This window comes from Rhamphochromis longiceps, linkage group LG5 (assembly GCF_057381845.1).
Source record: "Rhamphochromis longiceps isolate RC_006_pf linkage group LG5, R_longiceps_female_GT1.1, whole genome shotgun sequence".
In the NCBI taxonomy this organism is placed as follows: Eukaryota; Metazoa; Chordata; class Actinopteri; order Cichliformes; family Cichlidae; genus Rhamphochromis; species Rhamphochromis longiceps.
Window position 1 is genome coordinate 1,443,127 of NC_140561.1, and position 12,694 is coordinate 1,455,820.

Sequence of the window (12,694 nt, forward strand, 5' to 3'; positions counted from 1 at the left end):
TGCTGTCTAACATTTGAATAGTAAATTTGTGCATTGGAGGAAAACCTGAGGTTAAGTATCTCACCCAGCAAGCTTTGGCATTCAGAGCTGGCACTGGAGCCACCGGGAATCAAAGCATCAGCCTTGCAGTTAGTGGTTTACCTGCCCTTCCTCCTGAGCTACAGCTAGCAGAGATTTGGCTGTTTGTGCTGTGTTCAGAGCTGATGCTGTGTAGTTGGTTTGTAGTTGCATTTGTTTTACATATTTAAGGCAGACAGTCAACACCAGTGTGAACTCTTTGAAGTTAACACAGAGGACTTTTGTGCTATCTGTTATTAGGGCTGTGCGATATGACCAAAGTCTCATATCCTGATATCAGACATCCATCGTCCGGTAACGATATAAATCACAAACATGTAACATTTTCTGTAAAGTCTGTGAATCTCGGGCAGCTCGACCTGCGTGAAGTGTTTCCAGCTGTGCGTCGTGTAGCTGAGTCGAGTGTTTTAACGATGCATGAAACGACACATGTTTAGACACAAGTTGTAACGGCGCCGTTTTCTTTCAAAGTTTGAGTCTGAGCTTTATTTTTAGCACCTGGCGGCTCTTTGTTGCTTCTCATCCGTAAATAATCTGCATCTTTGACATGATTCAGTTTATTTTGAAAAGTCTCAACAGGATCTTGAGCTTTATTGTGAAAGGTTTATGTGGAAAACAAACAAGCGGACAGCGGAGCCACGTGATGGTGTTACCGTCGTTGTTGCTAACGACAACATGTAAAAACAGGCGCTTGTCGTCCGTAGTGTGGTTGTATTAAATCTAAGACAGAGAGACCTTTAAGAAATGAATGTAGGCCCTACAGCGACATCAGAACATGAAAAAATATCACCGTAAACAGTTTATTTTGCGACACCACGAAACAAACGATAGCGTGAAATGAAACGACGTTTTTATATCGTCGTCCGCTATATATCGTTACATCGAACAGCCCTACCTACAATTACACCTGATATGTAGAATCGGACAATAATTACATCATCTGTGGGTCATTGTCTTAAAGACACGATTTATTTGGCTTTTTCTTTTCAAACTCTTTAGAATCAGTTACAGAGTGATGCTGTCCATCCAAACCTGACCCTGCCGACCCCCCAGCATCACAGAGAGGTTATAAGCAGGGCTGCACATAAGTGGTCCGCAGGTGTGCATGCGCTGTTTTTAGTTCCTATATAAACGGCACTGTTTTTGTCCACTAGAGTGGGATTTTCACGGCACATTCTGCACCACATCTCTGTGCGTTCATCATTTGTTTGAAGCCAGCTCACCTCCTGCAACCACTTTTCTGAGAATACGTGCTTCTTTTGTGGTTCGGACTCCTCCTGGCATTTCTTTGGAGGTGGAGGAACATCACAGTAATTGCTTAAAGGAGCTTCTTCAACATCTCTAAGAGTTCTAAACAAATGTCTGTCCTCCTCCAGAAAATCTTATGTACGCAAACGTGCGTTGCAACTTCTTATCTGGTGCGCGTTTTTTATTTTGACAGCGCATGCGCACCTGCGGACCCTGTTTATAAAGAGCAGCACCATGAGACAGCATGGCATGTTGACAGAAAGCGTATGCACAGTAACTAAGAATGTCTTCAGTAGATAAAGTAAATATTAGGGCTGCTACGATTCACTGAATAGATCGACATAAATCTGTTAATCTAGCTGGATCTTATTGTTAACACTACTGGACATCTAAGATCCACGCCTTTGTTGGAAAGGTGGATGTATTCTGTGATAGGCGGAGTTCAGTCATTCAGGAGAGGTTCAGAGCAGGGCTGGGCGATATTCAATTCAATTTTATTTATATAGCGCCAAATCACAACAAAAGTCGCCTCAAGGCGCTTCATAGATACAGAGAAAAACCCAACAATCATATGACCCCCTATGAGCAGCACTTTGGCGACAGTGGGAAGGAAAAACTCCCTTTTAACAGGAAGAAACCTCCAGCAGAACTAGGCTGCTATGAGAATAGAAATCTAATATCACGATATTTCTTTGGCTGTATCACAGTACACGATATATATCGCGATACGTTCGAATGTCAGTGTCAGTGCTGTGAAGAGCCTGAAGACCAGACTGAAACCTCTCAAGAACATCGTGTCCATTTACAAAAGATTGCAACTGAACAAACACAATCTTTTCCCAAATCTTTGAGAGGAAGGGAAGCTCTGAGATAGGCCTGGACTCTGAGGGGACCGAGGAATCGAGAATATATATCTTAAAATGACGTCTTCATGCCATTACATCGTTCCTCCATCTGATCAAGGCACACAGGCTCAAACTGATCAAAAACAGCTGGTGAATATTTTAGAAAGGTCGTGTGAGGGCAGCTGTTTTATCTTATTGATAACAAACTGAACTGGGAAATATTCAGAGCAGAGTCAGTCATTGAAAAAAGACCCAGAGGATTGTTGGAGCTCAACAACATCAGAAAAACATGGACTCTTCTGCTGTTACAGACGGTCGCTCAGGATGGGAAACGACGTCGTCTTTCCGCTTGCAGCCGTCCTGCTCTCTCGTCTGGCTGAACGAGTGGTGTCATTTATCCACGGGTCCGGTTGTGGTTTCACACTCATAGTTTGTAAAGCAGCAACCTCATCAAGGACAGTTTTGCATTTATTATAAAAATGAGATGTACCAAAGCCGAGGGGAGATCTTACAACGTTTTTAAAAGCAATAGAAAATTGTTGTTGCAGATGGGTTAAACACACTACAACGATGTGTTGGAATAAGAGGTGTGAGATAAAAATATATCAAATGCAACATATTTTCAGCACGGTGGCACAGTGGTTAGCACTGTTGCTGCACAGCAAGAAGGTCCTGAGTTCGGTCTGGGTCTTTCTGTGTGGAGTTTGCATGTTCTCCTCGTGTTTGCGTGGGTTCTCTCCGGGTACTCCGGCTTCCTCCCACCGTCCAAAGACATGCAGCTTGTGGGGATAGGTTAATTGGAAAATCCAAATTGTCACTAGGTGTGAATGTGCGAGTGAATGTGAGTGTGAATGGTTGTCTGTCCCTGTGTGTTGGCCCTGCGACAGACTGGCGACCTGTCCAGGGTGTACCCCGCCCCTCGCCCTATGACAGCTGGGATAGGCTCCAGCGCCCCCCGCGACCCTGAAAAGGATCAGCGGAAGCGAATGGATGGATGGATGGATGGCAACATATTTTCATGTTTAGGACCGGTAACTGTAGAGACAGCACAATATGTATGAGCCTGTTTAGGCCCCGACACAGACAGTCTTATCAGACTGATCTCTGGCCAGCAGACTGGAGGGGCAACACGCATCAATATTAAAATCTCCAACAATTCAGGTTTATCAAAGTACGAGACCAGCTAAAAAGTGTGAAAAGTCTTGAACAAAGTCCTTGGGATATTACGGAGGTCTGTACACAGCTGCACCGAGTGTGGGGCGGGGATGCTTGCAGGGCAGCTTCTTCCTAAAACAGCCGCCACTCCACCACCACGCGCAGTCTTCCTCAGCATGTTAAGATATTCACAGTCCGAAGGTAAAAGCTGAATAAAACAGCTGGACTCACCGGCTCTCTGCCAGGTTCCCCTCACCAGCATCAGATCCAGGTCCCCGTTAGTGAAGAAGATTAGTGTTCGCGAGCGAGCATTAACAAGACTTCAGTGGCACCGAAGTGGCTGTCCGACCTGTCGGCCGTACTCCACCCGAGCTAAGACGGGTATTTGACGTGTTCTGTGGTGTGGGAGACGTTCACATGCAGCGTTTGAGACGCTCTTCATTTGTCGTGGAAGAACTTGGCGGTGTTGCCGCATCCTCCTTGATAAATGTAAATCACTGTTCCTCTGTCCTTGGAGTCTTTCTGACAGCAAACAACAAGAGTGCTGACGCTGTTTGGTCCCCTGGATGAGGAGGTGGTGTGTGTTCATGTTTATGAGCATGTGTGTCTGTGTGGCTGGAGCTTTGCCCTGTGCTTCCATGCAGGCTTTCACTGCTGAAAACCAGGCCTTTCATTAATAGATAGACCCAGCCTCAGGCCTGTGGCTCAGACCCTTACTGACCATCTATATTTGTGTTGGCTTGTGAACAAAGCTTTTTATAAAATATCTCAAACATGCTTTCAGTCTGAAAAGTGTTACAGAAGCCTTGAAATGAACGTGTTCTCGTACATCCCACGGCCACTTTCAGTCTTTGCTTCCATGTACCATGGGACGGCTGCTGTCAGCCTTAGCCGTGTCCTTTCCATGTGGAGGAGTAGCAGCTCTATCTCAGTCCCCCCAAATGACTCAACTCCTCACCCTACTGCTAACGCAGAGTCCACTCCGCCTTTCAGAGACGGGCCACTTGTAGCCGCAATGTCCTTCTAATAGTGTTAACAAAAGATGAACCTAGATGAACACATCGATGGCGTTTCTCAACAACGGTGAAGAATGGCTGCATAACGTTTAGGACGCCAAAATGTACCAGCATGGGGCATCAAATAACCCTGTACCAATGAGATTACACAACTAATAAGCCCGCCCCTCAGCGTGTTCACCACACTGTTAGCAACAGCCGGCTCATCACTACAGGCTCTGGGTCCTTTATAGTGGAGCCAGTGAGTCCACTGTTAGTTGCGAGGCCGTCACAGATGATTCTCCTTCACCGAGGACATTTCAAAGCCGTGGGTTCGGTGGTCTGGTGGGAAACAGTTGAGCGCCGAGTTTTTGGGCTGCAGGGGTTTGGCCGAGGGTCAGTCCGGTTAGCGATGCGTCAGTTAGCCTGTAAAGATAATGGCAGGGCCCACTGACCTCGTTCTCTGCTTTAGATTACATTCAACTGGGTGATATGACCCAAAATTCATTCATTCATTCATTCATTCATTCATTCATTCATCTTTAGCTGGATGGCGATATACTCATGTTTTTTAAAGCCATAAAGTAAGAACAGAGTTCTTAGTCACACTGTGTCCCAGATGTCACACTTTTATTAACATACAGCGCAGATGTACAAGAAAACATTACTCAGAATGATCAGCATTTATTAAATAATCATGCTCCATAAATGAAACAGTGCTGTTTTTGTGCATAACAAAAAGCTGTGCAGTCAAAATGTAAACTACCAGAGGCCGAGCAGAATAACAAGCAGCTGCTCTGTTCCCAGGGTCTACTGCGTGATCCTCTCTGTAACCACCGCTGAACAGGAGCCGTTTATGGCCCTTATGCACTCAGTACGGTAACATTACGCTGAAGCAGAGTACGTATCGCTCCGCGAGGCTCCTCAGCGTAATGCTCCAACAATGCATCAAGCGCTGCGGCTCCGTAGCTCAGCAAAGCTAATGTCTAAACCTGAAAGGTTTCTGAGCGCAGTGTGCCGCATAAAATCGGTTCGCGGTCAGTGAGCACAACCAGGATTCATACATAAGGCGCTCTGTCGATTTTTGAGAAAATGAAAGGATTTTAGGCGTTAGCGCGGTTAGCTCGTTAACACGTTGACGCCGTGCAGCCCCACGCACGGGGCGATCCGCGGTAACTCCTTAACAGAGATTTGCCCCGTTAATGCAGTTACGGCGTTAACGTCACGCTGCAGCACTAAATGTCCAACTGTTTTCTTTTTACCGAGCAGCTCCTCTGAGGCAGCTGCCGTGTCCGTCCTGCCTGCGAGGGGGGAGGTTCTGTTCAGTGAAGGAGAGGCGGAGTAACGCAGTGCAGAGACAAAAGAGAGGCAAACTTGCAGCTCCACAACTATAATTATAACGTAACATAGACTATATCGATATAAAGGATATTGTCACATCTCTTATAAAAATATATTGATATATTTAAAAAGTCAATATATCGCCCAGCCCTACTTTCAACTAGTCACTTTTTGGCAGTGAGAAAGTAGAGCGATGAAAAGCATAAAGAGCCTGTTGGAGGACATGAATTAGTCTAAGGCTGCGTTCACACTGCAGGCGAAAGCGCATCAAATCCCAATTTTTCAAATCCGAAAATGTTTTTGACCCTCTGCGACCCATCTATCCCATCATGGTGTGACAGTGTGAACGGCACAAATCCGATATCTTCAAATCCGATCTGGGTCACTTTCGTATGTGGTCCTGAATCCGATACATATCCGATGTTTTAGAAAGCGACTGCTGTGTGAACGGTCAAGTCTTTTACGTCACTGACACAAGACAGACGCCAATTATCAGCTCCGGAGAAGCGCCCGATAAGACATCGCGAACGCATCCTGGCCATCCGGTGAGACTGCTGGGAACACAACGTTGGAGAAACGTGAACATTTTCTTTGTCCTGTATAATCTGCAGATTCTGACAGAAATCTGCAGCTATCCTTTGAAGCAGCGCTCCTCTAAAACAGCAATAAGGATCATTATTAGGTTATTCACATTATTATGTAAATAACAAAATAACTTAAAGCAAAAATTGGGAAACGTGAAGTCCGAAGTCTTTATATTAAGGCCATCAGTCAAACATACTGTTGCTCTGGGTCTAAGCAGAGCGCGCTGTGTGTGACGTCTGCTTTTGCGCATGCGGGCGCTCTGAGCGTTCACACTAGAGCGCGTTTGCTGTCGCATTTTATTTGTAGTGTGAACAAGCAGACAAAAACATCGGATTTGATCAAAAAATCGGAATTGAGCATCAAGACCTGCAGAGTGAACGTAGTCTAACATCCACTAGCTTAGCTTGTTCTGATAGTCCAAAGGTTCGTTTACGACCTGCTGAAATTGTCATTCAGAAGAAGTTGACGGCCACAGGAGTCAATTTGGACAGGTGACAGGGATGGAGGGGTGCAGGGGTGAAACAGAACTGTGCCTTCACGCCACGCTGTCCGACTTAGCTTTGAGGGTTTTCATTTGTTTTTGCTTCTGTTTGTTTGAGCCTTGTTCTACACTCAAGTCAAGACAGCAGCTGGGACCAAACTGGGAAGTGGTGGCTGTAGCTCAGGTGGTAGAGCAGGTCACATGGTGCTGTAACAGTAATGTACACTGTTCTCTAATTTAGCTGAATATCTGAGTGTTTTAGTTTGTGGTGGTTAGTGGAGTAAGAATGAGTCCTGGAACATCTCTGCTTCCTACACAGCGGGCTGAGTGCTGTTTCATGGCATTGTGGGCCTTGGAGCTGCATTCCTCTGCATGGAAGATGTTACAGTGACACCACTGAATGTCAGACTGCTGTCTATGCCACACCTTGTAAACATGAACGTGAGTTTGTCAGAGAGCCAGTGTTCGGGCTGTTTTTGCTAGCGTGACCTGCGGGGTCTGATTTTAGGTGACCTTTGACATCTATCTCCTCGATATACTACATACGAATGTAGGATTTTGTTTAAAGCGAAGTGTGGACAGGGGTCTGCCCCCGAGGCTTTATTTGGGGTGGGTCAAGCAAGGCTGAGATGAGCTGAGAAATGTAGTGGAGAACCTGATACACCTGAAAGATGAAACTCATTCCTGAAAATCCTCAGCCAGCCTAATGGCTGCGAAGTTCCTGCGTCTGTGGTTGGGGAGTTTAACTCGGTGTCTATACTGCAGCACAGAGAGCCGTTCGTTTCAAGGCTCTGCTCCTGTGTTGCAGCTCTTCTTTGCAGCTGTTGTGCTGAAGTGGATCTCAGTGATTTGGCAGATAAAGAAAATCGTGTCATTGCAGGAAGGATGTACTGGAAGGAGGACGAGTGTTTATATCATAAGGTGTTACAGGTGATGTAGCACGAGTAAGAGTCAGTGAGCCTGCCTGTGGGATCACTATTATTTCAGTGCAAAGCTGCTTTTGAACATATCTTGATGTAGGGTATGAACTAGAGCAGGGCGATATGGCCAAAAATATTTATCACGATATATATTTGAACATTTGCGATAACGATATAACCGACGATATAATTGGTGCGAGACAAAATACAACTCCACAACTTTACCAGCGCAAAAAGACAACCTTCCATTTATTTCACTTAAACAAGCAGCTGGTTTTTATGTACATTAAAGCTTTTTAAACATGTAACAGTGCAAATGCAAATTCCTTGCTGAAAGTTTAACCAAAAGGCATTTCCAGTAGAAATGGGCTGACATATCCTGAGCATAACCATGTATAATATCCACTGAAGTTAAAAAGAGGTGCTTTGCAACATTAAACTGCAGTGTGCAGTACGTATTTTTCGGACCATAAGGTGCACGGGATTATAAGGCACATTAAGCGAAACAAAGCAGTCAGATAAATCAAACTTTATTAAACTCATTCTTCTTGCTTCCTCCACTTCTGTACCATTGATTCATTAATGTTGAATTCTCTAGCAGCTGCTCTATTCCCATGTTGTTGCAGTATATGAATGACTAACCTCGTATTGTGGATGGATTATCTCAGTTGTTCTCCTGACTGAAGTTTGGTCCGTTTACAGCATCCTGCCATGCGATTGCATTTGTCTCTAACCATGAAGAACCTTCACGTTAACTTTTATAAGTGGAAAAGTGTTAGTGTTCGTCCTCCAGCTTCACTCTTTATGTTATGCTAACATAGCTGTGTCGCTAGCGATCACGTAGCACATCATTATATACCAGCTAGCCCAACTTCAGTAACCGTACAAACGTCACTGCTGTTTAGTTTCCTGTCTTCATTTATGTTGGAAGTGATAGCAGAGCTGTACGTTTGATTTTTTTCAGAAATCTCTCAGTCAGAACATGCTATATCATGCTTAGGTAACTAGCGAGCTAACTTCCGCTAGCTTCCTGCTAACTTCTAACTCCTTAAATGTAATAAATTCTGTTTTCATGGATGCCTGGAAGTTAAACTTCATAGTTACACCTGGTAAAGCAGCAATGCTGATCGTTTTATTAAAGATGAATTTAGACAGTTTTTAACTCTCAGTGATGCTGCAGTGATCGTTTGACTTTGGGACCTGAAGCAGACAGAGTCTGGGACCCAGATTACTCCCAGATTGACGAGCACCTTAGTCCGACAAACACGGTAATAACGACGGCCGCTTGCATGTTCTACAAAAAATGTGCTTTGTTGTGTATCTGACGGACGAAAGCTAAACCAGTTCCACACCACTGCAGCATTTTTACAAACCAGTTCTGGTTCATCTGTTTCACTAAACGATCCGCTTTCGCCCTTCTCATTCTCCGTCACCGCCATGCTTTTTCCTCTATGTGCGCGTTTTACCCATATTCTATCGCCATATTTCATTTTCTTATTGTTGCCTGACGTTATACTGGTATTACCGTGAATGGTGTGATATGGCCCAGCCCTAGTATGAAACTAAACATGTAGTGCTTCATGTAGAAATTTGAACAATGTTGATAAAGTTTAGCTTGTAGGGTTCATGAACAAAAAGGCCCAGATCTCTGTAACATAGTGAAAAGTAACATTAGAAATAGTAGGAAGAATGATGTATTTTAGTAATATCTTGTGTTTTCTGTTACATTCTGCCAACTAGTCAGGTTAGAATTAAAACAAGTCAAAGTGTCCGGTATTCTTGATGCCACGATGTGACAGAGCACTCACTGCTGCTGCAGTGTGTGTCGGGTCATACGCTGCTCCTGGGTTTTATTGCAGAAATGCATCTTTTGTTTGTGTGGAGCTCATTACAAACTGTCAGAGAACAGGATGTATTTACATACAGACTAACAGGAGGTTAGTGCAGTGAGCCTTAAACATCCATGGTGGTGATATTGATCCATGTCAGAGGGCCCGGTGGCGCCTGTGTCCGGCAGCCTCGCCTCTGTCAGTGCGCCCCAGGGCAGCTGTGGCTACAATGTAGCTGCCATCACCAGTGTGTGAATGTGTGTGTGAATGGGTGAATGACTGAATGTAGTGTAAAGCGCTTTGGGGTCCTATGGACTAGAAAAGCGCTATACAAATGCAGGCCATTTACCATTTACCATGTAATGCTGTTTGACAGTAACACAGTTTAATGGTGATGTTTTCATAGTGCAGTACTGCTACTTTCTCCTAAATATTCCTCCAGCACTCTCATTAACAGGAAATTGTTACTATAGAAATATTGTTTAGCAAATATATTATACAATAAAAGTAATAATATTGTAGCATACTTCAGCCAGGAAGGAGTAGGAGGAGATGCAGAAGGCTGTGAGAAAATGATGAGATGGTTTCAGAGGGTCGTGTTAAACTGGGAAGAAGATGTGCATCCATCCCTGTGTCCTCAGGGACCACAGCTGGTCCTTAACAACACATGTAGTGCTATGAAAATACGTTTTATGAATAAATGTTGACTTTGCTTGATGTCTCCTCCCATGCATCCTTATTGAACCAGATTGAAGTTCCTGTTTTTCAGATGAATGCCTCCCCCTGTGTGTGCCTGCTTCGCCTGACACATCTTTATGCCTGTTTTTCTGCCTTCAACAGGTCTTTTCAATCTTTGCCTTTGCCACCATCGGAGGTTACACTGGGACAACCCACCTCACAGTCAGCTGTCCCGACGGAGACCAACCTGTAGAGGCGTTTTTTGCCTACCCGTTCAGGTACTGAAGAGCACTGGCACTCTCCCAGTCTAGTTTCTGATGCAGTGTCCTGATAGGTCCAGTCCACACCTTTACCTCATTAGTGTAATGAATGGTACGATATGATCCACAAGCATAAACTCTGCTTTACAGATGTGTTTGAGGACTTACACAGAGGGACCACAGGTACAGCTGTTTTACTAATGTGTCCGTCCAAAGCTGAATAAATGGTCATTACAGTTCAGCTTGATGAATTGGATCATTTTCTAACCTTTGTGTCCACACTAATGTCCAAAACTACTCCAACCACCCTGCTGCTCACTTACAAAACCTTAAACACGTGTCCTGATACGCCAGATCACATTGGGGTTCGTGGTACCAGCTTCACAAAGACCCATAAATGTCCACCAACTGTAAAACAGTTTCCTCTCTATTCCTGCTCATTTGTGTTTTAAATAAAACAAACAATATAACCTGCTGGAACAAGTCAGTCAGTGCACAGCTGCAGATGGTTGTACATCACTGCAGGTCATCCTCTGGAGTCAGTACATGCTAATCTCTGCATAGTTTGAATATAGATCTAATCCAGGTGATGTGGAATAACACTGTGATGTTAGCCATTCTCTGGTAGTAGCAGGCTAACATGTGGACTTCTTTAAGTTTCTTCAGGACGGGTCAGCTCTCATCTGAGAAGCTTCTTCAGTTCTAAGAGCGACTGGTGGAGAGGCCCACATTTAAGCCCTGGGACTTTTTACCAATGACCTTAATGACCTTAACCTCCTAGGACCTGGCGTCCACATGTGGACATCATATTTTGGGTTGTCTAGACCAAAATACAGAGTTTTGCTCTACAAAGGCCTGATATCCACGTACGAGACGTTATACTGCCACTGTTCTATTAAAATGAACGTCCTCACATGTGCATTTCATTTTTCTCAGAAACAAAAATCAGGTAATCCTGTGCTCTTACCTTCATCAGGTCCCAATCAGCACAAAGAGAAATGCTGTGGAAGAGTTTGGGTCTTAGGAGGTTATTGACTGATCCTGAAAACTTCACAATGTTGATCAGTTTTTGTAGCAGCAGTTTATTTAAACCATATATGAAGTTCCATACTCTACTGTGTAATGCTTTTAATTGTTAAATGTATGTTTTATAACAGAGGGGAGACGTGCATGTAATGTGGTCTGTGCATATCAGGGGGATTGGTGCACATGCATGGAGGTTCTGTAAGTGACAGGGATGCTCTGTGTAGGTTTACATGCTTGTATGCACAGAAAGGTGTTTCAAAGAGGAAAAATGTTGGATTCATAAATCGTGTTTATATCTTTGTTTATGTTTGTAGGTCATCGTACGCATTCGTAACCCTTTTGAGGTATCACTTCTCTCAATAACACAGTCACATAATAATAAAGTGCATGTTGCAGTTAGGATGTAGAAGCCAGAAGAGTGTGTGCTACTTTTATTCTAGTAGTTCTGTTGGACACAGACATGCACATGTAACATTAGGACTGTGATTCTATACCAGTGTGATCAGAATGAAATGGGAACAAATGGAAATGCTGTTGTGACACAAGAACAGATGTTAGAGTCGTCATGGGGCAAATAATTGTTTGATCACCTGCTGAATTTGTAATCAGGCACATGGTTGACTCCCTGGGTTATTACCTCCTGGGCTGCTCCGTCATCTCTGCTTCATGCAGCAGCTCTGTGAAGGATGCAACACTTGGTCCACCCATCTGTATCTGGCCTTGCAGCCTGTACCCCAGGCACTCAGTGGGCACTCAGTGGGCACTCAGTGGGCACTCAGTGGGCGCTGAGCCTGCTGCTGTCCTTCAGTGCCCAGCTGGTGGTGCTCAGCTTACCCAGCTAGATGTCCACCAGGCGGGAGTGGACGGCTTAGGCCTTGCACCGGTGGACAATTGCTAGCGTTTCCATGGCAATATTGTTTGTGACTCTATTTGTCACGGGGCTTTCTGCACATACCACTGGTGGGTCCACTGCCACAGATCACTGCTGTGACCCTGTCAGCCAGGGGAGGAGCCACACAGGTGTATCACATCAACCTCCTTAAAGGATGGAGAGAGGCTCCCCTCCCTCCATTGACCGTCTCACACAGCTGTGTTCTCCCCTCTGCGTGGCTGCACCTCATAGAGCCTTTTGTTACGCACCTTGTGACGGTGCGTTCATGACCCTGAACACAAAAGAAAGATGGTGCAGAAAGAAATGGCTGAAATGCTGAAGATGGAAGTAATAGACGAGTCGCACATCACCTTCCTTCACT

At 44.7% G+C, this 12,694-nt stretch overlaps 1 protein-coding gene across 6 annotated transcripts in view; it reads left to right on the forward strand.

The window, feature by feature from the left end:
• Window positions 1-12,694, forward strand: part of sypl2a (synaptophysin-like 2a) — a 31,287-nt gene that overhangs the window by 1,601 nt on the left and 16,992 nt on the right. For all 6 annotated transcript variants that reach the window (XR_014911664.1, XM_085405440.1, XM_085405437.1 and 3 more), the window contains one exon: window positions 10,318-10,433. Coding sequence is in view for 5 of the 6 variants with exons in the window: in XM_085405440.1 (XP_085261566.1) it covers window positions 10,318-10,433 (116 nt within the window). In the remaining variant the exon portion in view is untranslated. The remainder of the gene's footprint in view (window positions 1-10,317; window positions 10,434-12,694) is intronic.